This window comes from Patella vulgata, chromosome 5 (assembly GCF_932274485.2).
Source record: "Patella vulgata chromosome 5, xgPatVulg1.2, whole genome shotgun sequence".
Classification (NCBI taxonomy): domain Eukaryota; kingdom Metazoa; phylum Mollusca; class Gastropoda; family Patellidae; genus Patella; species Patella vulgata.
In genome coordinates this window covers 53,802,110-53,828,702 of record NC_065883.2, presented here as the reverse complement: position 1 = coordinate 53,828,702, position 26,593 = coordinate 53,802,110, and the positions used below count along the sequence as shown (strand labels likewise).

Sequence of the window (26,593 nt, the reverse complement as noted above, 5' to 3'; positions counted from 1 at the left end):
AAGCCAGTCTGGTGCAGGGAACTGTCTACATGTTCACCACTATAGTGATCCATTCAGTTATGTGATTTACTCTGACAACTATAGGGATTTCCAGATTCAGTTGTACGATCCTATTCCATTTTTATTTATTTTTTTTTTACAGTTCAAATTTTGTTTAATATTAAACATTCTCTTTGATACAAAATAAGCCAATGAAATGATTAATGCATTATGGAAGACATTTAGAGGTAGAAAAAATATTTTTAAGTTTTTTTAAGCTCCATTAACATTTTTTTTTTTACAGCTAATCTGATAACAGGTTCAATGGGGCTTAACATATATACTCTTCAAAAAAAGTAGGGGATATTGAAATGCAAATACCTATGCAGGTTGTGATATGATAAATAGTCATGGACACTTGACATGCTTTGAGAGTATGTTCACAGATTACTTATATATATTGCCCCAACAGAACCACTGAGCTGCACATGCGACTCGCATCAGCACCATACACGTGGGAGGGGTTCATTGTCAAATTTGACACTTCAAGGAAGGGTTGATGAAAACTGCCGCTTGCTGGTTTATCCTATCCACGTTTGCTTTCGTATCGGTTCGTCGACGTCAACCGACAACACTGCAAGAATTGGCCGTGGCACTGCAAGTAGAATGGGTCAGATTGCCCCAAATCGTGATTGGACGGTTGATTAGAAGCATACCATGATCAATTGCTGAATGTCTGAGGATTGGTGGAGCAATTACTCATTATTAAGACAAAAAACCCAAACGTCCATTTTCACTTTTGACAGTGTATCTCTTTGCAGTGAAATGGGGCCGTCAGATAAGCCACCCATATGAACTGTTTATGTTCATGTGTAGGCAATTGGCCTGTTATTAACATACACTGGTTACCTCTAATAAAAACAGCAGTGCATTTCCGCAGATTTGTATTGTTTCTGAATATCCCCTACTTTTTTTGAAGAGTATACATTCATGCACTGATCTGATATGTTTACTGCTGGTATATTGTACGTCTTGTCCACTGGTTTGTGGGTTAAATGTGTGGTCCTCCTGCACTTAATCGAAAGTGGGGCCAATATCTGCCCGCCTCAATCCCTAAATAAACATGGTTTGGATGACAAATATAGTTAAACTATACACTGAGTTTCATCACTCTTCCTCAATTAGAATCAAAGTTATGTCCAAAAGCATCAATCAATCAAATTGCTTATCTATGCTTAGCCATAGCAGAAAATGTTAATCATCAAACTCAGTCATATCATTCAACTCAGTCATATCATTCAGAGACATCTACACAAAGTTTGAATATTCTACCTCAAAAGAGGTGTAACCAGACGGTTGGCTGAAGGAAAGAACAAAGCCATTTTAATATAGTTCCCTGCTTTCTTCAAAAAGTGGGGGAAAAGAAATTAAAACACCATCATTGGCTGTTCAAAATTTATAAGTAAATAAATTATATTTTTAACATATTATTAAATATTCTATCACAGTACATAATATAACAAACAAATGACAAATAATGCTTTTACTAAAATAGATGATATAAATAAAATGACGGGAGATGACAACAAAATATTTACAAATAATGCTTAAATTGGTCTTTCACAATTATTAAGTCCTAGATTGGTCTTTCACTAATTAATGCTTAGATTGTTCCTTTACTATTCACGCTAGTATAATGTATTCAAGGTATAGGAACTTGTAGATGTTAATTTTAATAAAATAAGGCAATTTTCTATTTTGGATGGAATCTTAAACCAATGGTTTTTATTGTGACTATCAGATGTTTTTCAATTAAATTATATGCTTAGTTTTCTAATATTCTTTTCGAATTATGATGCCCCTGAAATAGAATAAACAAAAGAAATTTTAAAAACTTATATTTGACAGAAAATAGCTTTGAAATAAAATAAAATTAATGATATTCGTAACCATTTATTTGAATACCAAATTAGTTATTCATTTAAATTATATGCTACTGTCTTCGATACAAATGTATTGAAATTTTCAGTTCCTCACCTTCTGTTTTGGCACTGGCATCTTCTGGTTTTGTTTCATTGTCGTCTGTTTTGGCAGCACCTTCCGTAGATTCTTCTGTCTTAGACTCTTCTTTACTTTCTTCAGCTTTGTCTCCACCTTCTAAAATGACATAAAACCTAAATTTCATTTCATTTATTTTATGGAAATTAAATATTTTGCTTATTTGATAAAGTATTCTTGGGCAAGGAACTGGTTCCCAAGTGCCACTTGCCTTCTTTTTTTTCTTGGGGGCAAAAACCTTAAACTCAAGCCAATTCTAGTAGGTTTACTATCAACATGAAACTTGGCATGCTTGTTACTTGAGACAATTGCTCATTGATTGACAGACTTTTCATATGGCGGCAATGATATCTTACTCGGTTTCTAATCTATATTTTGTTTTATTTCTTTTAATATAATTTTGTGTTATTTACTAGCAACATATATTTTAGCTCTGGTGATGAATCTATGCAATGAGTGGCAAACTAATTAAGTATCTGGATAAAACCCACAGGGGTATCAAGTCGATCATATTATTTATGGAACATTTTTAAAGAATAGCACTTGGATTTTATCAAATATAAGCTAGTAAAAGCTTTTCTTACTAACCCGTTACAGTTTCATCTTTTTTGTCCGAAGATTCCTCTTCTGTAAAAAAATTAAATGTAAACTTTTACAAACAAAAACAAGAATTTTGCTCTAATCACATAGACAAAAAATTAGACATTTCAATATAACTTTTGTGTGCAGTGCTTTTTCATTGTTTTGAGGGTTATAAAAAAAAAAAAATTAGAAACTAGTATTAGTAAACTGTGTCAACAAATTTGAGGGTTTAATTCCTGCTCAATATTACATTAAATAAAGTGTGCAAATAAAAATGACAATTTTCCCATTTCAACGTTATCCATTCAGCCCTTGTTTTTTTCTTGGTTCACCTTTAGCTTCTGGTTTTGAATCATTTGACTGATCCTCTGAACCAGGTTTTTTATCTTCCTCTTGATTGGCTGAACTTTCCTCAGCAGTTGCCGTCTCCTCACTTGGCTTTGACTGGTCAGATGCTTCCTGCCCAGAATTGCTTTCTTGTGTTTTGTCTTCCGTTTGGTCTGATTCAATAGATTTTTCAGTTTGTTCAGGAGTTTCTAGTGAAAAAATAAATTGTGCTCAAAATTGGTGCAAATATTTAAAAAAAAATACAAAGTGTAGGTTCCGATAAGTTGTGAAACATTAGATTAGTCTGGTGACAAGCAACCACAAATTTTTAAAATAATTTGTACATGGCTTAAAATTTAATGACAACAAATATTATGACATGCAATTTGAAATTAATAAAAACAACTGCAAAACACAAACATAACTAACAAAATACTAAAAGAGACGTGATTGACTTCCTTTATTTAATTATCTAAACAAAACAGATAGGTTGCCAGGCAACGAAACATACACCAAAAAGCAAAGTCGCCCAGGCAGTCAACAAGGGTTGTCGGCCGTCGCATAGTTTTTCTTTTGCCCAGTAATGAAAACATTTATAAGACACTCAAATCTGATTCTGAGTAACAACCCATTAATTATCAGAAATTGTTCTGCCCTAAACTATTAAAAATCAAAAGGCTTCTGTGTCTCATGACATGAAACACTGCATGAATGCAAAGCCATTCGGATATTAACTTTAGCTTCTAGAGCATCAACAAGAATTTTCAAAGTGATCAAAGGCCATAATTCTGGCAGTGATTATTAGAAATCATTGAAAATCAATAGGATTCTTCATCTCATGACCTTAACACTGTGTATAAATTTTAAGTCAATCGGATATTAACTTTAGCCTCTAGAGCGTCCACAAGCAATTTTGGGCGGACAGGGCCAATCTAGGAAAGGCAATAATGTGCTGTTACACTTGCTGTGCAAAGATGTTAATGTTATGAAGCGATGAATGTCTAACCAAAAGTCACCACAACTGAACACAATATACAAAAATTTAAAGGCAAATGGTGAACTAATTATACCAGTTTAAACAAATTAGGATGGATAGCAGGAGGGTTAGTGTACAATACAACCACAATTTACATACGCCATGTCTTAGGCATAATCAGACGATTCACTGCAGATTATCATTCGATGATTTATCAGACGAAGATTGCCTTTCTTGCATTAATAAGAATCATAAATATTTAGGTCAACTGAAAGTATTTTAAGAAAACCCAATTGGATCTGTAAATTATTAGTGAAAAACATCTTTGAAACTATTTTGGGGATTTGATCAGACGATCTGCCATACAATACTTGAGGCAAGCAGAATGTGGTCATATTAACAAACAAAATACCATAATTTAAATATGCATTATGCAAGAACTAAATCTGCCTAAATTGCAGGTTTTTCTTTGGGGCTTAAATGTTTTCTAAATTATTAATTAGACATTAATTAACTTATCCAGGCCATAATCAACTCTCGATTGCATCAGATTTTTCCGATATTAAATAGATTAGAACAGTTCAGACATATTTTGATTTAAGCTAAAAATGGAGGAGCGAGACTTAGCTTCGGACAGCCAGTACCGTGGTTGAAATTATTGCACACGTCTTGTCAAACCTTCAAAGGCTCATATGTTCGCTCGCAATAGAGTAATTTGAATGAAATTTTCAAATTATTCATTTTAGGTTATCTATTTTCAAACTATTATAGCAAGAATGGCTAGCTCTTTATCTAAATCTTACATAATGTATCTTTAATATACAGTTTTACAACTACAGAGACTGAAGGGTAACTGGGGAAAAAAAAAATGTTATTATTATAGAAACAGATACAAATATCAAGAAAGATAAAGCATTAGAAGTCGCTGATACTACAGTTGTACTAATGAAAACATCTGGTGAAAGAGCAGGTGGTAACAACATTGCAATAATACATAGGACAGGTATATGTATATATATGGGGATGTAAGCTAGGTGTAAAGCAATACCAAAAACTGTGATATATATATGCAAGTTCTAAAATACACTGATGATATTAGATATTATTAAACCTGTAGTTGTTTTGTTTTCTATCTGTTTACTATCTCTTACAATCGTATTATCATCTATCGGTTTATCAGAATCGGTTTTACTATCATCTGTCGGTTTATCAGAATCAGTTTTATTATCTGTCGGTTTTTCTGAATCAGTTTTACTATCATCTGTGGTTTTATAAGAATCGGTTTTACTGTCATCTGTCGGTTTATTATCTGAATCAGTTTTACTATCATCTGTAGGTTTATCTGAATCAGTTTTACTATCATCTGTAGGTTTATCTGAATCGGTTTTACTATTATCTGTAAGTTTATTAGATTTAATTTCACTTTTACAATTAAATCATTTTCGGTAGTTTGTTTACATTCTAGATTTCTAAAAGATTACACTTTCTATTAAATTGAACAAGTAATTTCTGAAGGTTTGATATCCTTCACAATTACAGAATTGTTTTGAATATTATAGACATGAAAAAAAAACAAGCAAAAAAAACAACAACAAAAATGACATGAATGTGCTTTACATTAACATTACAACATACATTTAATTTCAAGATTGTGCAAAATTAGAAATGCTTTAAGGTGCACTTTTGTGGTGCTGTTTCTGCTTCAATTATTTCAACAAAACCACAAAACAGTTAAATCAATTTTGTGTGTAGTTTAATGGTGTTTCTTTAAATTTATCTATATTGTATTTTAAGTGCAAAAAATCACAGAACAGTATAAATACCTTTGGTTTCATCAGATTTATTTTCAACTTCATCTGAACAAAAAACAATTAATAAAATATGTTGGAATGTAGTAAACATAATTTTGTATATATAGAGCAGTGATTCTCAAACACTACAAGATCTTCCTAAGTGGGCCGCGAAATTTTGAACGGCACACTAAGAAAATGTGAAAAACCATGTGATCCCAATTGAGCATTCACTAGCTGGTGTCTACTGGTTAGTTCATAACTGTGTTTCACTTTATTTAGTTTGAGTTGTTTAATGTGTCTATTTAGTTTGAGTTGAGTCATTCTATGTTTCTATCACTAGTCTGTGTCTACGGTTGTATGCCGTCTATGACTTGCCATGTTTTTATTCAGCAAAATCAAAATATTTTTTTATAGAAATCTAGCCAGGTGTTCCAAGGTGTGCAGTTGGCAAAAAAGGTTGAGAATCACTGATATAAAGAGACAGGAGGTACAAATTTGAATGACTATTTAAAAATAAATTTGTTAATAAATTGAAAGAACATCTTATATGGCAGTATACATCTGTAAGGAAAGATAGAATTAACAGGGTTTAATACAATCTGATTAAAATACACATCTATATTTCGTTTCCGTTTTTTATACTCTCGATGGCCTCTACTGCATGAAGATCTGACCAGTTGTGGTGAGAGGTCGCGTCAGAGGTAATACAAGCAGCTTTTGACCCTATGGTGTCAGACATTTGATTAACCAATCAACGTTAATGTTTCTAGTAAGATACCCACAGTTCTGTGCATCGCACGCAAAAAAACTCGCTGCAATAGACTGTTTCATTTGCTAATCCCTCACATCAGCCAGAACTCAGGTTATATAAAAACTCTTCCAGATCCTAGTGTAGTTGAGGACAAGTAAAACGAAATTTTGAACTGCAAAAAACGAACTGAAATAAGATCTATGCTTTAATCAGATTGAGTTTTATATCGTTGTGTCTACCTGGTTTATTTTCAGGAGCTGTTTCAGCAACTTGATCTACAGGTGATCGTCTTTCAGCTATATAATATAAAATGGATATTAATTTAAACAACAGCTTCTAATTTAAACTTACAAAAGCTCATAATTTACATGAACAAAAAATAATATAATGTCCATAACTCTAAATGATTAAAACTGAAATAATAATTCCATTGTTTACATACCTTGTTCTTCCTGTTCATTCACAGGTTTCATTTCTAAAACAAAATTTAAAATTGGAATTAATAATTGGCCAGAATATAATCATTACCAAAAGTGTATGTTTTCTATATATCGATCAGAACTCTCATTTCAGTTATATTAGCCAGTTAGAAAATTGACTATCTGGCTAACTTATGTGTCAATCAATTAATGAAATTAACCCATAAAATACATATAATATACATGTAGTTTGTATGTGTAAAAACATGAAAAAAATATATCTAAAAAGGATCTTTTTTTGAAAAAAATATATCAAACATTGACCAGCTGGCATGATTTTGAAGTGAAAGCTCTGATATAAACATATGTTTCTTATTGTAACCGATCATCTGATAAAATAAATATCTGTTTATAAGTAGTTGATTTCCATTTTGAATTCAAATAGAGCTTTCTTTGTTAGAGTTCACAGTGATATAATAATTCATGCCGAGGATATATAATTGTTCAGAATCAAGTATGATCTTTTAAGACATTTCACTATTCATTCACAAGTATATACATCACAATAACCATACTTCATGCTGCATGCCCATTTTCATTCAACAAGTCACATGCCACTAACATTTTAGCAAGACCTTTAAACTGAGTAAACTCAGTAAAACATTTAATACGATTTTACACATGCAAATGATTGCTATTTTGTGTGATTGTACTCCTTCAATGTATATATATGTAAAAACATTTTGGGGGGATTAGAATAGATCATATAAGATGTCCTAGCTGCAATGGATTGACTTTTTGCAGAATGTAGTTAAACTGGATAATATATGTCAATTTAAATAGGCTTCATTGTACATTTTCAACATATTCATACAATACCACTGTCATGGGCCAACGTGTGCATTATAGTTACCAGTAATTATATTATGACATCACAACATAGATATAGAGCTCTTACTTCTACAGGGATTAAAGGAGGTAAACATACCCATCACCAAACGGAAGGGTTTTATAAAAGAGAAAGAAAGAATATATGAAAATTTAAAAAGTATGTTAAAGACTATTCTGAAAGAATCAAATATAAATGTTACATAAATGGTTATTAATTAAAATAAATTAATTAACATAAAAGATTATTAATTAACATAAATTAATTAACATAAGACATCTATAAGCATTATATCCATATTCTGCCCTATTAATTCACTTCTAACATTGAGTATGAGTATCCTTCACAACATTAAGATCTTACCAAGAGATTATTTTACAAGCGTAGAAATAAATATCTTTACCATTATAATTACATGCATAATTTTCAAGAATAAATTGTGAAAATGTTAAAATTAAAATTTTCTGATAACTAAATAATTTGCATTTATTCAAAGATTTTTAATTGATAATTTTATCTGATTTTGCCGAAAGTTTCCCCCAAACTTCAGATTGATCTGAATATAGAGATTTGAGTTGGGAAGGGGAAAGGGTATGGCAAGCATGCACAGGTCCACCACAATGTCAGGGTAAAATAAAAACTACCTTTTACAGTACCATCAGAGTTAAATTCAAGATGTCCAAATACTTGTTCTATTGACTTTTTAGCATGTTCCGTATTTGAGCTGCCGTGAACAGCATTCTCCAACACACTAGATCCAAACATTGCACGAATACTGAAAGTAAAATGAATAAAGCTATTATAATTCATACATTTTGATGTAAATACATTTTATTGGGATGGGCGGAGAGAGAAGTTTAACAGACACTCAACACTACTACTATTTCAATAATTGTTTTGCATGCAGGAAAGCACACATGAGGTTAGGCATGTGACACTTGTCAGATTCATGTGTAGGATCAAACTCATGGTTTGCATAGATGACAATTCTCATGATCAGGACACACTTTAGACTACTCAGCCAGTCAATCCCTCTCAAACTTATATATTTATAAAACATAGTAATTATTGTGAATTTATAATTAGAGTAGAGATTTCAAGTTAGGCTTTACATTTTTTAAATAAGTTCTTACCAGTCAGGTACTTCAACTTTAGCCTTTTCTGGATCAGTTGGTCCAATAGCTTCTCTCCAACCTGATACAGCATCTTCTCGGGATAATACCATAAACATAGTTGGCCCACTGTTAATTACACACAAAACAATCAGAATTTACAATAAATACTCCGTAACAAGTTATCAAGGTGACTTAAAATTTACACCATTTAAACAGAAAAACATAAAATCTCATGTTGTAAATGTTATAAGCTGTTACAGACATGTCTTTCTATTTTTTGTTTATAATCAAAATAGTTTCAACAATGCAGAACCCAAAGTAAAATCTATTTAGTTTTTAATTAACACGCTGGCTGTCATCAGGATAGCTACACTTCATCTTCTATAAAACATGAGCTGTTGTTAAATAGACCAGTTTTATGACTATTTATTTATACCATGTGCTAGATAACATAATGTGCTTTTTTGTTTACAATGGATGACAGTTGCACTTATAATGTCAAAGTCTACATGTTAACTTTTTATATAAAGATGAAATGATTGGTACTAGATCATGAATAAACTATAAAGAATCTGCAATCATAGGCGTACGGGGAAATTTTTGACTGGGGGCGGCGGTGGTGGTTGGTGCCCCAAAAATGTAGTTAGGTTCTTATTATAGTATGTTACATAATAATCATAATATCTCTTTTGCGATGAATAAGTTCTTAATTTCTAAATCATCAATAAAAGATAACTAAATTTTATTTACTTGTAATATACACAACTAAAAACAGTTGTTTATGTAACTGTAATTCGTGGCTTACTGTACTCCAAACAATAGAGGGTTCGAGTCTTAAGATTTCTATTGAATTGCCTAACTATAGACACTCTGAATTTAAATTCGCTGTTAAATTGGACGCATTCAAAAACACAATATTTTTTTATACAACTTTTACAAAGTACAATTGTGTGCCCAAATTTTCCCAGCATTTGGTGCCCAAAATGGGGGGGCAGCCGCCCCCCCCCCCCTTAGCCCCCCAGCTCGTACGCCTATGTCTGCAATCACATGACTTCTCCTTTATTAAGGTTTTGCGTTGTTTTTATAAAACACTGTTGAACCTACAGTTATATAGTCAAACTAAAACATTAAATCGTAATCATCCACCATGACACTTACCTGCACATATGTTGAACTAAATCATTAAAATATTCTTTATCTTTATGTTCAGCATAAAATTCTTCAGCTATGTCTTTAGTAATTGTTGTTTCTTTCTGAGCAGCAATTCTAAAACCTGCTTCGTGTATTTTATCAACAATAGCATCTGAAACAATCAAATTATAGCATGAGTCCACATGAAATTGTAAAGTGTAAGTCTTGCAAGATACGCCCACATTCTGCAAGAGATGGACAGAGCTAAAAAAAAAAAAGCTATTTTTCGTACAATCAGGGGTCATAATCCAGGAAATTATGGTCCAGGTATTGACAGGAACCCAGAACTTTGGGGTATAAACATACATTTCAAGTTTGATCAAAATCTGACAAAAATTGTGACCTCCAGAGGGTCCACATTCTAAACAAACGTGATTTTTTTCATACAATCAGGGGTATAATTCAGACAGACAGTTACTGTCCGATATGCGCAAATATCGAAAGGGACTGTGGTCTTTAGAATATAGACATATATTTTAAGTTTTATCAAAATCGAATAAAAATTGTGACCTCTAGAGGGTCCACAACCTTAGTATTTCAAATTACACTGTTTGCGTATGGGGAACGGCTATTTTGTCGGGCAGTTTCATTCCAATTTCGACAAAATTTGACCTCATCCTTCTTCAGGGTTTAACGGTGATATACTAGAAGAGTTTTTAAAATCGGATAAAAGTTGTGACCTATAGAGGGTCCACAAGCTCAAAACGTACAATCAGGGGCCATAATCCAGGAAGTTACTGTCCGATATGCGCAAATATAGAAAGGAACCAAAATCTTTTGGTTATAAACATAAATTTCAAGTTTCATCTTAATCGGTTAAAAGAAAATGGGTCCTTTAGAGTGTCCACGAGCTAAAAACATGGTTTTTCATACAATCAGGGGCCATAATCCATTATGTTACGGTTCAATACATGCCAATATTGAAAGGAACCGAGATCTGTGTGAGATAAACATATATTTCAAGTGTCATTACAAGAATCAGATAAAAATTGCGAAGTGTTCATAAACAAATTGTGGATGGATGGAGGTCCGGACGGGCCGACGACAATATACATTCACATGACAATGGTTGACTCCACTGGATAGACCAACAAAATATGGACGTATAGTGTTGTTTGTGAAAAATAGCTCTCCAAATGATAACTGTTGAAAAGTTAACATGTTAAATAGAAAAGTAATATATGATAAAATAATAATATATATTACCTTTAGTTCCTATACCATCTGGTTTAATACAAGCTACTGTTTGTTCCATTGGGAAGAAATATTCTAATTCTTTCTGTGCTGTTTCTGGTGAATCAGAACCATGAAGTTGATTAATTTCTACATCTTCTACACTAAACTGAGCTCGTAAACTGGAAAATAAACCAAAGTCATTTCAACCCTTTATTTGAACCCAATTTATTCTTATTTATTTAATTACTGAAATGACATCAAAACAATTCAGGTATCTTTTTAAAGATATATTATGGGAGATTAGATAAAGAGCTAGCAGTTCTCACTATAATAGTTGAAAAATAGATAATGTAAAGGGAATTTGCTGAAAATTTCAGTCAAATTGATCCACTCTGAACCGAGAATTTAGCGATTGAATTTTGAGCATAGCCTCGATCATCATTACTAACGTCGGTATGATAAAAAACAGTCTCGATTATCCATTTTTTTGATTTAATCATGAATGAGCGTTGAGCGGCAGATCGGATTATAATCCAGTTAATGTCACAGGCTAGCAATGACATCGAGAGTTGATTATGGTCTGGATAAGTTAATTAACGTCTAATTAATAATTTAGATAACATTTCAGGCCTAAAGAAAGACCTACAATTGGCAGATTTAGCTCTTGCATAATGTATGTTTAATTAGTATATTACTGATGTTACGTCCATCTTGTGCAAAGTATGTTACATCACCAACATTAAATTATATATCAAAAACACAAACCTCTCTGGTGCTTCTGTTTTAGCCTTTTCAACTTCTTTTGGCCCTAACATTTCTCTCCAGCCTTGTACAGCATCATCTCTAGCAAGACCTAATGCCATTAATGGTCCACTGAAACAGACAGAGAAATAGGTCATTTCAGGATAACCAAATTATAATGTTTATGAAGGAGTCATTAGGTCTGGGATGCACTGGAAACCCCCAAGAAAATTGAATGAGATTAGGCAGATAACAGCTTATATCCTTGTCAAGTATAAGTGTTGAATCGAAATCATGACACTTGATTCGAAGACCGGACTTATGTGTTGGACCTCCGACACCATATCTACCATCCATTTTAATAGAGATATATAGAACATATTATTAATGTTTCTAGAGTATCCAAATTTGACAAATGTATTCAGCTTATCTTGAAATAACAATTTCAGTGGTGCCTTCATGTAGTACTGGATAATTTAACTTTGTACTATCACTTTAAATAGAAATATTTATATTATATTATATATTCAATATTTACCTGGACATTCTTGTTATTAAATCTTCGAAATAAGGTTGGTCTTCATGTTCTTTATAAAACTCGGCAGCTTGTTCTTTAGTTAAAGTCATTTCTTTTTGTAGTGCTACTTTAAACCCGGATTCTCTAATCTTTTCTAATATTTCCTCTACAAAATCAATAAAGACTTATATCAGAACATACATTATATGGCTAAAAACACCTAACTTCATTTAGGCTTCAATTAAAGGAGCTAAGTCTCTAACTCAATATTATCCAAAATCTTCAACATTGAAAACACGATTTATTTGTCAAATTAAATCAACATTCATGTTGTGATCTTACCGGAAAAAGATGGGCTTTTGATATCCAATATTTAAGACAAAATAAACATTTTACCATTGGTACACGAATTGTGTACCATAATGCGCTTCAGCTCCAGATGTATCAAGAGACTTGAGGGACGAGGCTAGACACATTGCGTATGTAGACTGGAATAACCAGACGCTAGAAATTTGCACTCGCTTGAGACTGCTGGCTTATTGCGCCAAACATAACTGATTTGAAATTGAAGTAAAAACGGAAACCATTGAATGTAAATCAGTTTATATACATTCATATTACAGTATTATATGCGTTGCAACCCACTTTTGTCAATTTTTAGGTACCAAATGTTAGCGATTTAGCTCCTTTAATTTGTAAACATTAAAGATGGGTTCCCGCGTACAAACTGGGTGATTTAATGGTATATATGGACCAAAAACATATTCAAACTAATTAATTTGTCATAATTATGCTTCAAATCCATCTCAAACATTGTAATTGCGAAGGAACGCCCTGCTATTAAAATTTGATCAAACCAGGTCATGTTTACGTCACGTCTTGGGAGTCAGAGGAGAATTCATTGCATACATAAAACGATGTTGTCTTTAATCGCTTACTATTTATTACAAATATCGAATCCTAATTAAATTCTCGAATTATCCACAACCCGCGTCTTTTTCCGTCATTTTATCTCAGAAAGTATTGTACGTCTAACTCTTCATAAAGTTTATCAACTTGTACATCAAGCACTCAATGTTCGCTTGTGACCTTTGACATCACGTGTGCAGAAGTTCCTAATCGACGGGCTGTTGATTAGGGGAACCCTTACATTTTTGTCCTGTATACGCTCCATGAATGTTTTTCGGGGAATCTAGTATTTTTCTAGTAAGATTGGATATCTCTACTTTCCATATATACCAAAATTGCCATACTTTTATTGAAAATAACCACCCGATAAATACTTTTCTGGGAACCCATCTTTAAGATATAATAGATCAGACAAACTGATAAGAACCAATCCTGTACATATGTGATCAAGTAGATCAATAGATGTGTACAATCAAATACATACATATTACTATTAGAGCTGCAACGATTCAGTTCAGTGCACCGATAACCGACACTAGCCGTCTCAGTTCGATCCACGATCTACAACGTTCAAATTTCGATTTGGTTCAATTGCAAATTAAACTTCAAATAAAAACAACGTACACCTTACCATATGAAAAAAAATGAAAGACCTATAGCAATTAAGTCCACTTAAAATTTAAAATAAAATTTGTTTTTACGTAACTTTTAATTTACGTTATTTAACAAAACACGAATGCCACTCGAAAACATAACTAAAACAGAGTGACCTCCCTTTAAAACAGTTTCCGTATGCTGACGAAAGTTAATTTATTTAAAATTGGTGACGTACCGAATGTTCATTGGATGTTAATTTGGGTCAATAGCTTCGGTAATCGTTATATAAATTCTAAACGATCTCATTAGCTGATAATTCCGGTCATTATCTTCGGATATTTTCGTGTTTAGCGATTATTACCCGTAGTTAAGCAAACACTGAAAGGTAAAATTATGGCAGACGACGTACTTTCTCGACCACCTGGTCGTTTGAAATCTAAAGTTTGGGATCATTTTGGTGTAAGAAAAAACTCTAAAGATGTGGCAACTTGTAGAGTATGCTACACTGACATATCCCATAAAACAGGAAACACAACAAACCTGTCAAACCATCTCAAAAGAAAGTTCAAGAGAATTTTAGTCTTGTGTTTTTATTGTTTTTAATGAATTATATACAGGAAAAATTACTGGTTATTGTAGCTGATAATCAAATCGAAAATAATCGAATGGTTAAAATCGATAATCGAACCGAATCAAGGTAGTTGTGAATCGTTGCAGCCCTAATACATATTACAAATTACAAGACACAGTTTATATCCTGTTATTTTCCAATGGCATTGACAAAACATGTGCACAGCTCAATAAATCGAATGTAGGACAGTCTACAAATTAACTATTTCTAGGACTGGTCAGTTTCAAGACCTGTCGAGCAGGATAGGCAAGTGTGAGCAAAAACCTACAGAAAACACTTGCTTAGTTTGTAACATGCTTTTTTCAAAACCAAAATAGCTCTCTATTAAATCGATACTTAGAAAAGCATATTTTCTAAGAAAGTCAGAACATAATTAATGTGAAATCACTATTATATAATCATATAAAAAACATCGTACTTGGAAATTGTATCATTTCATTTCACTGAAAGACTTAGTCTACATAATGGGATTGGGGAAATCCATGGGAGTTGTCTTGATTGTCAAAGTCTATCAAACAGATACCTGGTTGACCGAGACAACCTGCACAAGTCATACTGTTCTAATATAACACCGCTCCATTGAATTGGCAAACCTCAACGTTGATGTTTATAATTGACTATGATATTTTTGTTAATTTCTTAACTGACAAAAGTGAATTATAGCATTAATAGAATTATCCTTTAGATTCCATGTGTTTATTTAAGGTCCTGTCTTAATATATTATAAACATATGAATTTAAAAAATGCAATTATCGCTTTCAAAATGTATCAAACTATATATTATGTTATCTTACCTCGTTGTGTTCTAAATGCATCAGGTCTAATTAAAGCTAATGTTCTCTGTACACTTGATGCTTTACTCTTCTTATGTGTTGGAGCTGCTTGGTCAGGGAAGAAGAAAGCCATTTCTCTATTCAAAAATAAATATACGTATTTATAATTATTATATCAATATTATTTACAAATAAAGAATATTTATCCATTTTCTATAGAAACATTTGGAATACTTTTTAAGTTTGAAGTGCCAGTCAGTAAAATTCCACACAAACCTGGCAGCTGTTTCAGGAGAACTACTTCCATGTAGCGCATTCATTACATTACCAGTTCCATACTTGGCTCTTAAACTGAAAAATAATAATAATGCATCTTTAGCAATGCAGTAAATACAAATTCTTTTCCTTGCGATTCTAGGAATGTGTATTGGTATTTTTTTACTTTAATTGTTTAATCATTATAACTGCATGGCAGAAATCTTCTTGATCAATTTTAGTTATGTTTGACCATGGTGTATCAGGACAAAGAATTGTATATTTCTTGGCGCCTCTATTGAAATATCCAGTCTATGAGGTGTTTCACAAGAGAATTGCCAATAAGCAACTTACACATAGATGAAAACTTTGATCTTTTTATAAAGGTATAAAAAGTATTTCACATGAATTAAGTATATTTTATTTACCTATCTGGAGCTTGTTCCTTGGCTTCTTCTACATCAGTTGGACCAATCATATCTCTCCAATCTGATAAAACAGTATCACCTGTGGTACCTTTAGTTATTAGTATAATATGACTTGGACCGGATGTCATGTACTGAACTAATGATTCAAAATATTCCTACAAAACATGACAAGAAATACAGTTATTTATGTAGAACTTGACTGGCTTCATATTAAGCAAGGGTAATAAGGTTTATCTCATGATCTATCCCCAGAGAGAATGAGAGAGAAATAAGAGTTTACCGTAAACTCAACACTAACCAGGAAACATGAGATATTTTATTTTAATAATTCTCTCAGAAGTGGGATGAAAACTGGATTACCAAGAGAAAATTTCATGAATCTAGGCATAGGACCACACTCTTTGTCACGTATAAGAATGAGATTGAACATAGTCAATCCACGTCTAACACTTCCTGTCTGTTTAATATAAATTATTTTAAATCTAAATTCAAATATGGTAGCAGCATTCTTCCAGTTCTGAAGGTCTACTTATTAATCACTATTTTTCTATTTTGTCCAATTAATCCATTAAGAGTTTGTTTTACTTTTCATATTCCCCTCCTCGATCACCACTTGCTTTGCTCTAATTTATTTAGAGAAGACACAAAAGAGATGAAAAGTTTGAATATTACTTCATCTTTAAGATGTGAGTAGAATTCTCGAGCTTCATCTTCTGTTAATTCTTTTTCTTTTTCAGCTATTATTTCTAAACCCTTTTCTCTCATCTAAAATTTTTAAACAGTAAAAAAAACAAAAAATAAATTCAGTGAAATTAATATTTATACAATTAATGATGATTTTCACATTAAAATATTTTTAATGAGACATTAACATGTTTGACATCATAAAAATATATGGCAATAATTAATATAACATTTTATTATTCTGGTCTTCAGAGACATGATATGCTAAAATCTAAATAGAATATATTTCATCAGGGCTGGATATAATACTAAGCGGTGTTAACTGCAAATGGGGTATAAATATTTATTTATGGCTTGTACTTGAATGTTGATGATCAAGTTTCAATTTCCTCTACCAGGACTCCACAGACAAAGTGGCATCTTTGTATCATATTCTTTAAGTGGCATTTAGCGATCGGGGAACACATTAACAGAACACAGTTTTTATGGGATACAATCACTGGTTTATTCTAAAAGCACGACGTTTCGACAAGTATCTTTGTATCAAACCTGTATTTGTAAAAATATATTTTACCTGTTCTAAAACTTCCTCAACTTTACCACTTTTAACAGCATCAGGTTTAATAATAGCCACAGTAAAACCTTTAACTTCTGTATAAAAAATATTAGTAATTTATAATCAACTCAACTTATATTAATTCATTTATAATTACAACACAGTAAATCTTTTTATTCATACATGTATATGCTTGTGTAAGTTACTAAACTCCCCAATCAATCAATACAATAATTTTATCAAAGGATATTAACAAATATTCATGGGACCTCAGCAAGGAAATGGTTCACTAACCAGGAGGACCAGGGTTCAACGCCAGTGTTGGTCCAGAAAGTTCCCCAGGATTTTCCCTGTTAGTAGTCCTAGCCCACTGTGTGCCATTATGGTCATCTTCATTAACCCGCTTGGTTAAGACATAGGACACTAAACTATTTCATTTCACCAATTGCAAACATTCGCATACTATAACTAAAATTTATTTCTACAACTAGCTTTTAGATTTGTTTCTAGTATATAAGTGCATCGTGTTATAATTGAATTGTTTATAGATTGCATATTTAGTTCAATCTAGGTCGAGGATGGTGAATCTATTAAGTGTTTCTAACTATCTATAAACCAGGATTAAATCAATAAATTATCAAATGTTTCTACCTATCTAACCAAGTTAGAAACAATGATTGTATCAAGTGTTTTCAACTACATGTACCTAACCATGATTAAAACAGTGAATCTATTAAGTGTATCTAACTATCTATAAACCAGGATTAAAACAATAAATCTATCAAATGTTTCTAACTATCTAACCAAGTTTAAAACAATGATTTAACTATCCAACCACGATTAAAACAGTCAATCTATCATCATTTCTAACCAGAACCAAATAACTAAAGATCTATAACTTCTATTTAAAGATACATTATGGGAGATTAGATAACGAGTTGGCAGTTCTCATAATAATAGTTAAAAACAAGATAATGTTAATGCAATTTGCTGAAAATTTCAGTCAAATTGATCCACTATGAACCGAGAATTAAGCGATTGAAATTTCCGCCTAGCCTCGATCATCATTTCTAAAGTCGGTACGACAAAAATCATAGTCTCGATTATCCATTTAATCATCGTGAAGGAAAGTTAAGCAGTAAATCAGATCATAATCCACTAAAGATCGCAGGCTAGTGATGCCATCGAGAGTTGATTATGGTCTGGATAAGTTAATTAATGTCTAATTAATAATTTAGATAACATTTCAGGCCTAAAGAAAGACGTGCAATAGGCAGATTTAGCTCTTGCATAATGTATGTTTAACCAGAACTATCTAAGACTAAAAAAGCGTAAGTATCATTTCTATCTCTAATAACACTACCTAATTTTTCTAAAGAAAAAATATCAAGTGGCAAGATACAAGTATGTGTAATACAACCTAACTCTCCTGCTAATACCAAAGTATCGCCAAAATTAATATGTTCTCCTCGATAACGATATATATTGTCTGTAATGACAATTAAGAATGCCAAAATCATTTTAAAGATTGAAACAATCCTATTTTTATACATGTATTTACATTTAATTATTAATCATAAAATAACATATTCTAGCAAGTCACTTTTACCAGGGTATTTACTACACTAATGCATTTTACCATTAGGCTAAAATTAATCAAATTTAATCCTAATAGAAACTGTGAAACTTTCAAACTACTGTTTGCTATATATTATAGTGATTAATGCTATTCACTCATGACTGAACTATTCACTCAGTATTAGGGATTATTCACTCAGTATAAGGGATTATTCACTCAGGATTATGAACTAGTCACTCTGCTTCTGAGGATTATGAAAGTTGCATTGAGGATTATTTACACAGCATTGAGGATTATTTACACAGCATTGAGGATTATTCTTTCATGATTATGAAGTAATCACCCAGGACTAATACAAGGTTGATATGTTTTAAATAAATAATTCAGTAATTGTATGAAGACTGTGATTGAAGAAAAGTTATACTTGATCAGTTACTGATAGTTAACAGAACAGCCTATACCTGCTGTTCTTGTAACATGTTAATATTTATACAAAGCGATAAATGCCTCTAGTTAAGATTGATATTAATACCATACCTTCATCTCCTTCACTTTCCTCATCATCTTCCACCTTTTCTTCTGATTGACTTACTATTGTATCTACTGTCTGAAGTTAAAGATACATTATGGGAGATAAGATAAACAGCTGGCAGTTCTCACTATAATAGTTAAAAACTAAATAATGTAAAGGCAATTTGCTGAAAATTTCAGTAAAATTGATCCACTATGAACCGAGAATTAAGCGATAGAAATTTCCGCCTAGCCTCGATCATCATTACTAAATTTGGTAGGATAAAAAACAGTCTTGATTATCCATTTCATGATTTAATTATGAATGGAAGTCGAACAGCAAATCGGAACCTGATCCAATAAACATCACAGCCTAGCCATGCCATCGAGAGTTGATTATGATCTGGATAAGTTAATTTATGTTTATTTAATAATTTAGATAACATTTCAGGCCTAAAGAAAGACCTGCAATTGGCAGATTTAGCTCTTGCGTAATGTATGTTTAATATAAATATTTTTAAACATAAATTTGGTTGATCCATGCAATCTTTCTTGCATCACGTGTGTTGTTTAACTGACTGTTGACATTTTGATCACAACTTTTAATAATGCAGTCTTGCAGTAAAGGGGGAAATAAATATGTCGAAAAACCCTCTGTGCAAAAGTGGCTGTTACTAGTTTTCCAAAAAGATATAAATCAAGACATTTAAGGGATCCCCCCCCCCCCAAAAAAAATCCAGAAAAACAAATGGTTGTCAGGCAAGATACGCCAACATTTTGCAAGAGATAAGTAGAGAACAAGCTAAAACAAAAGCGATATTTTGTACGTTCAGGGCCTATAATCCAGAAAGTTATGGTCTGAAATGCGCAAATATTGAAAGGAACTGAGATCTTTGTGAAATAAATTTATATTTTAAGTTTCATCAAAATTAGATAAAACTTGTACGACTTTTACACAATTTGCGCACAAACAGCAGCCATTTTGATATGACCTCTAGAGGGTCAACAAACTTGTTATATCATATTCTTACACTATCTGCATATGAGGGGCAGCCATTTTGTCCGCCAGTTTTGGTCCGCTTTTCACGAAATTCCAGCCCAACCGAAATTACAGTGTAACGGTGATACATTCAAACGTTTTTTTTAAATCGAACAAGCTAACAGCACAATTCTTCAAACAATCAGGGGCCATAATTCAGGAAGTTACGATCCGATATGTGCCAATATCAAAAGGAACCAAGGTCTTTGGGTTATAAACATGCATATCAAGTTTCATCAAAATCAGATAAAAATTGTGACCTCTAGAGTGTCCACAAGGTAAAAATGTGATTTTTCGTATAATCAGGGGCAACGGCATAATACGTCCACATGAAAATGTGGGCGTATAAAAACAAAGGAAACGAAAAGAGGATTAGCTACAACATAGGATTTTATTAATTAATATAGAGGACTAGAAACAACTAATATATATAATGTTCAATACTTGAAAACATACCTCCTTTCGTTCAGATGCACCCTCCATAACTTTATGTTCTTGTGCTAACTGTTCTGTAACCGTTCTCATCACTAATGGTGATTGTGAACCATGTATAACAGCTACTAATACCCCACACTGTAATCAGTAAGCTTACAAATAAATAATATGTGACCCGTGAGGGCAAAATAAGCCTGATCGAATTGAGATTTTCACAAAAATGAGTCTATAAATATCCTTCCTATCAACCCAAATAATTGTATCATTTTGAAGCAGTTAATCTCTAGTTTATAAATATGACAAAAGTATTACGTGTGACACACGTATGACTATGGCGGCTGATTACATTATCAGGAAACTAAACTCTATTATCCAATCAACAATCTTAATCCCTTGACCGCTAAGGTGTTAATTAACAGAAGTTATTCCCATAAAAGCTATAATATATAAAACATAGATTAAGATTACTAATGTATGGACAATTCTCATTTGTTCTAAATTATAACACTGAAAGTGAAAGAAATATTGAACGACAAAATAACAAATATATGGTGTGGTTGCTATGTGATTTTGTTTTAGAACATACCAACATCTTTAGCTTGCTTTTTCTCAAAAATATCTTTTTTGACTTAAGCAACTTCAAACAAATATAACTCAGTCAATTTGTGCCCAATTCACACCAAACATACATCATTTTGAAGGTAGAGAGGCATTGAGGTAGAGAATGTGAAAATAACAATAACCCAGTTTTCAAAATTTCCTCATTGCGACTCAATTTGCCAGCATGGGTCACAAATATCAACTTAAAACCTTCAAAGAAATGATCAGATGATGTTAGAGGACAGCACTATACACACAAAAAAAAACAATACACTAAACAGTGGAGCAAATGAACATGCTAAACAAAACACTGATATCAAGTGAATTTTCCTGTGAACTGCTTAACTGTAAAGGATCAAATATATAAAAACAAGTGTACTTCTTTGATACCCTCTTCAATCCAATACTAGACATTTTTTAAAAACAAAATATTTATGCTTTTCACTAGCAGGTTATTAAGCCATCCCTATTATTAGTGATGTTTGTGGCCAAGCAAATATCTACTGCTAATCAGTTTGTACTTAGATGTTGAAAAAATTAGATATTATGTCAGAGGGGGGATAACTGTGGAACCGGAAGTCACAGAATGCTGAATATCGATAGGGTACGTCCACTAATGGTGATAATGCTTCACACCAAATTTGTAAAACATCTGTTAAAAACTATAGTCTCTATTATGATCACAAGTTTATGGCAAAAGGTGGGTAAATCTGGAATAGAATATCGACCCATGACCCCAACTATAGCCTATATCGCGTCCTCAAGGTTTTCGGCAAAGGTGGCATAACTCTGGTAAGGAATATCAACAGAGTTTGTCCTCTCATGACTACAATGCTTTACACCAAATTTGAAAAGAATATGTGAAATACTGTCACCTCCATCGCATTCACAAGGTTTTTCGGAAATAGGTGGCGTAACTCTGGTAAGGAATATCTATAGGATTCGTCCTCTCATGACTACAAATTACAATGCTTTACACCAAATTTGAAAAGAATAATGTTAAATACTGTAGTCTGTATCACGTTCACAAGCCAATTATAAAATAAATTAAATTTTATGACTTACAGCAAAAAATAGAAAAGTTGGTTCACATCTTCCTTTATATTTTTCTAAGGCATCAATTGTATCCACTTTAGCCTAAAATAATATAATAAGAAAATATAGTATAAGAACCCAAAACAAACTTCTATTAAATCTAGAGTTCTAAATTCTAGGGGTTTTCAATCATCTAATTTATTGTATAAAATCAAGAACATTTAACTTTTTGTCTTCTTTAATCTAGTTGGTGTAGAAATGTAGGACTTTAAACCCCATTTTATTTCAGGTCTAATTTTATAAAATTTAATGTGTCAGAAATTAATTTATTTGTCTGCACAGATTTATTTTAAAGCAGTCCCATAAAATAGATGATTCGTAATAAAACTTACGGTTGCAAAATGAAGAAGATCATCTCCCAGTTCATTCTTCAGACGACGAAAATTACTAACCATAGCGCTACATGGGCCGCACCATTCCTGATAGATATCTACAACTGAATACAAACATATTATTTTAATATTGGTATTGATATAAGGAATATTAATCAAGGCTACATATTTATCAGTGTTTTGCTCAAAGGTATTTCCTTTCTGAAAGTTTGCTCCGAAAAACGTGCATTTTTTTCAATTTTACAACCAATGAATCATGTAAGATTTGATGTAATTATACACCAATTAGATCATATGCCCTTGTAAAATAAACATTTTTTGCAGATATCATAAGACAGAATGATGTCTACACTAAAAGTTCAACAAATAATTTAATTAAAATTCAAATACTGTATTAAAGCTTACCCCACAATCCTTCCTTAGCCATCATTTCTTCCCATTCTTCTTGGGTTTCAATCTCTTGTTGAAGTTGAATCTCCTGCTTCTTCCTGGCCATGTTGGGCTTTTTGTTATCTGTCTAGAATAATTTTAACAAGATTAATGTTTAATCAGTAAATGACATCAATATATAATGTAGGGTGACATAGTGACAGTAAACCGATATCAAGAATACCCTTTGATCTTCTACTAGTAGGACTCCCATCCCTTCATTAGCCAAGTCATAACTACCCTGATGTAGACAATACATTTGCTCATTGTTTGATTCAAAATTTTAACCATGTCTTTCGCTTGAATTATTTCTGATAAATCAAAGAAACTAACAATGATATACATTGTACATATCGGCTTTGATGCACCAAACAACGGCTAACTTAATTCTGCTGTAAATTGATAATATCATCAGGCTTACTAATTCTCTGTGGAAAAAAAATTATATTAAGCTTTACAATATCTAGTGCATCTCAGCCATTAATTTCTGTATAGTATAAATACCGTACCATAATAGTAATCTGGTTGTAGAAGCTGTAACAGTAACTATAATAGATAAGACTAGAAGATGGATGACAGAAGAGTGAATACAAGGGAATATACTATAATGAATAGAAAGGATGCCTCATAATTAGTTTTATTACACAAAGAATAGATTACATAAATTACAAAATATCTAGATGAATCCTGGACAGAAAAGTGTTTTCTTATCCAAAGACCTTGAATTGTTCCTGTCAATTATTATTTACTATTTACAAGAATTTATAAAGCAGCATTTCCACAAAAGTGCTCAATGAGGCTTTACAATAAACATTTATGATATGAAAATTGACAAGACAAATATAAGATTTAAACATAAAAAGTGAATAATATACTTAAAAGTTGAGTAAGATAAATTAATGTAAAAAATTATAGATCACATCTCAGCAAGATTATTAATTAAAAGCCCTTTTAAACAAGTAGGTAACTTGTAGTTAAATTTAACCATGTGGTTACGTATCTAGGGTTATGGCTAAATTTGAGTTGTTCAACTATATATTTAACCAAGTTGTTATGTAACCATATATGGTTAGAATTTTTACCATTCAAAAACCATATATGGTTAAAATTTAACCATTCAACAAGTATCCCATAATTTTCCTCATTGGCAACTAATTGCAGATGGTTGACTGGCAAGATGTCAGGTGTGGGGTATGGGGGAGGGGGGAAAGACAAAAGAAAACCAACTGATATCCTCAATTAAATATTTCTAATGATTGAAGATGTTTAGCTGAATGGGAAATTAGTCTTCATGCGGTGTTTTTAGCCAAAATCCGTGATTGAAGCATTAGCACCTTCTGCATGGTGCTCTTGTGGATGCACTCTTAATAATAATAGTAAATAAAATCCTAACTTTACAAATTTTTAAAAGTAGCCTACTTTAATCACTATATCTTGATGTATCCACAAGTAAAATCACATTTGATTTGGACAGTGCTGATTAAAATGAGACTAAAATAACCAATCTGTTTCACAGAGGATTACAAAAGTCTTCTAAATATCTCTGTAAAAGATGACTACCTTCGTGACTTTTCATTACGCTGCGTCAATCATTGTCTCAATGGCATGTGCACTGTTTACATAAGACCTTACTGGTTCGAGCAGAATGGTCCATGGAGCCTTTTACTCATTTTAATACCCATTGGCGTCATTGCATTTACACTAAATAGGAAATAAATTTTACCTACAAATATGTTAAAAGTCTTATTTATTTTTCTAATAAGCTTACATACAAAAAAAATGTTTTAGAATTTAATTTGTCGGAGGAAAAAAGTTAATATTTGAGGCTCATTAAGTCGCACCGCTGTCATCCTTATCAGTGATTGTCGCGGCCTTGCGAATATTCACTGCTGATCAGTGTGTAAAAGAACATACCCAGGTAAGAGAACTGTTAGTGTTACTGTTACTGAGCCTGAGGAACAGCCTTCACACTCAACTCAATCAATAAACAAAACTATCCCTTATATGATGTAGGCTAAGCATGTTATGTTTTATCTAGGCCTAGATTAGTAAAATAAATTAGGATACAAAAGCTATATAATTCTGGTTAGAGTAAAACTAACTTTTATAACAAATTTTAAAAAGTAAAAAAAGTGCACACGACAAATACTAAATAGCCTAGCCTCTATCGACTTCGAAAAAGTCAAGAAGTGCCTAGAATCGAATTCTACATTAAGTGATAAAAATAAATCACGCTACCTGTTGGTTATTCACGGAGATGCAAACACTAAAAGTGTAAACTATAACGCGTATGCACGATATAATCTTGATCAGTGAGATTTAGAGATAAATTTATTGTTTATGGTTGCCGTGTGAGCGACGCCAACTTCCGTTGTTGGGTTGTGTATCGAACAATGTGATTGGTCAATGTTTACTTCCTTTCTCTCTTGGTTATCTCCCCATAAAATAAAGGTAGATCGAGTCGATCTATACAAATTACCCGACTCTTTAAAATGACGCTTCCATTTATTTGGTGATAAGAAGACAGATTACTATCTTCAAAGTTAATTATTAAAAATAAAATGCACTAATGGGTTTTCAGGAGTGTGTCCAGAGGCGTAGCTAGTAGGTCGGTAGTCCGCCCCCCACCCGCTCGCACTGACAGTGAGTAGTGTCAGCAGCCTATATTTTTGCCTACTTTAGACAAAAATCAATGGGGCGTACAAAAAGTATACTGTTCAGTGACAGGCAGTTTTTTTCATATCAGCTTCCATTTGGATCCAACAAGCCAACAATGAGGCTGATGTCCCCCGCCGAAATAAAAAAAATACATAGATATAGATGACACATTAATTATAGTCTGGAGGCTCAGCGCGGGGGGGGGGGGGGTCCATCAAATGGGCACAAAACCAGACCCAAGTTTTCAAAGGTCAATTGAAATGGGTTCATTTGCACTGAAAGTGAATGCGCGGTCATTCCTGTATCATGAAAATAAGCTGAAAATGATCGAAAGTTAATCACACTTTCAATAAAAATGTAAACTCGCCAAATTCACTTTTGTTCTTAATTGTGACCCCAGAGGTCAAAAGGTCACATTTTTCGTTTTAGCACTAGGAAGATTTAAAGTAACAAATGTCAGCGTAAAATATAAAAACTAAAGCGAAACCTGTTCTAATTAATAATAGGAACATTATTAAAATTTATCTTTAGGTGGTCTTAGCACCGAACTTTTACTTTGGAACGTCGA

General features: G+C 32.4%; 1 protein-coding gene across 8 annotated transcripts; it reads right to left on the bottom strand.

Annotated features, from left to right (window-relative positions):
- Positions 1-1,420: 1,420 nt before the first annotated feature.
- Positions 1,421-25,746, bottom strand: LOC126822663 (thioredoxin domain-containing protein 6). Of its 8 annotated transcripts, none has more exons than XM_050551643.2 (26): positions 25,606-25,746; positions 23,344-23,455; positions 22,939-23,042; positions 22,577-22,648; positions 20,933-21,049; positions 19,465-19,534; positions 18,769-18,837; positions 17,367-17,443; positions 16,781-16,873; positions 16,109-16,263; positions 15,702-15,776; positions 15,447-15,562; positions 12,536-12,680; positions 12,022-12,129; positions 11,287-11,435; positions 10,048-10,192; positions 8,908-9,015; positions 8,419-8,549; positions 6,909-6,941; positions 6,706-6,762; positions 5,746-5,778; positions 5,034-5,318; positions 2,952-3,155; positions 2,626-2,664; positions 2,017-2,136; positions 1,421-1,840 (listed from the first exon to the last, which is right to left on the bottom strand). In XM_050551643.2, exons 2-26 carry the CDS (start codon positions 23,432-23,434, stop codon positions 1,830-1,832), a joined length of 2,607 nt encoding a protein of 868 aa, XP_050407600.1. In that variant the 5' UTR covers positions 23,435-23,455; positions 25,606-25,746; the 3' UTR covers positions 1,421-1,829. The 8 variants fall into 8 exon arrangements, with proteins under 8 accessions (XP_050407600.1, XP_050407601.1, XP_050407604.1 ...); XM_050551644.2 differs by having other exon boundaries at positions 8,431-8,549; XM_050551647.2 differs by lacking the exon at positions 5,034-5,318.
- Positions 25,747-26,593: the final 847 nt, after the last annotated feature.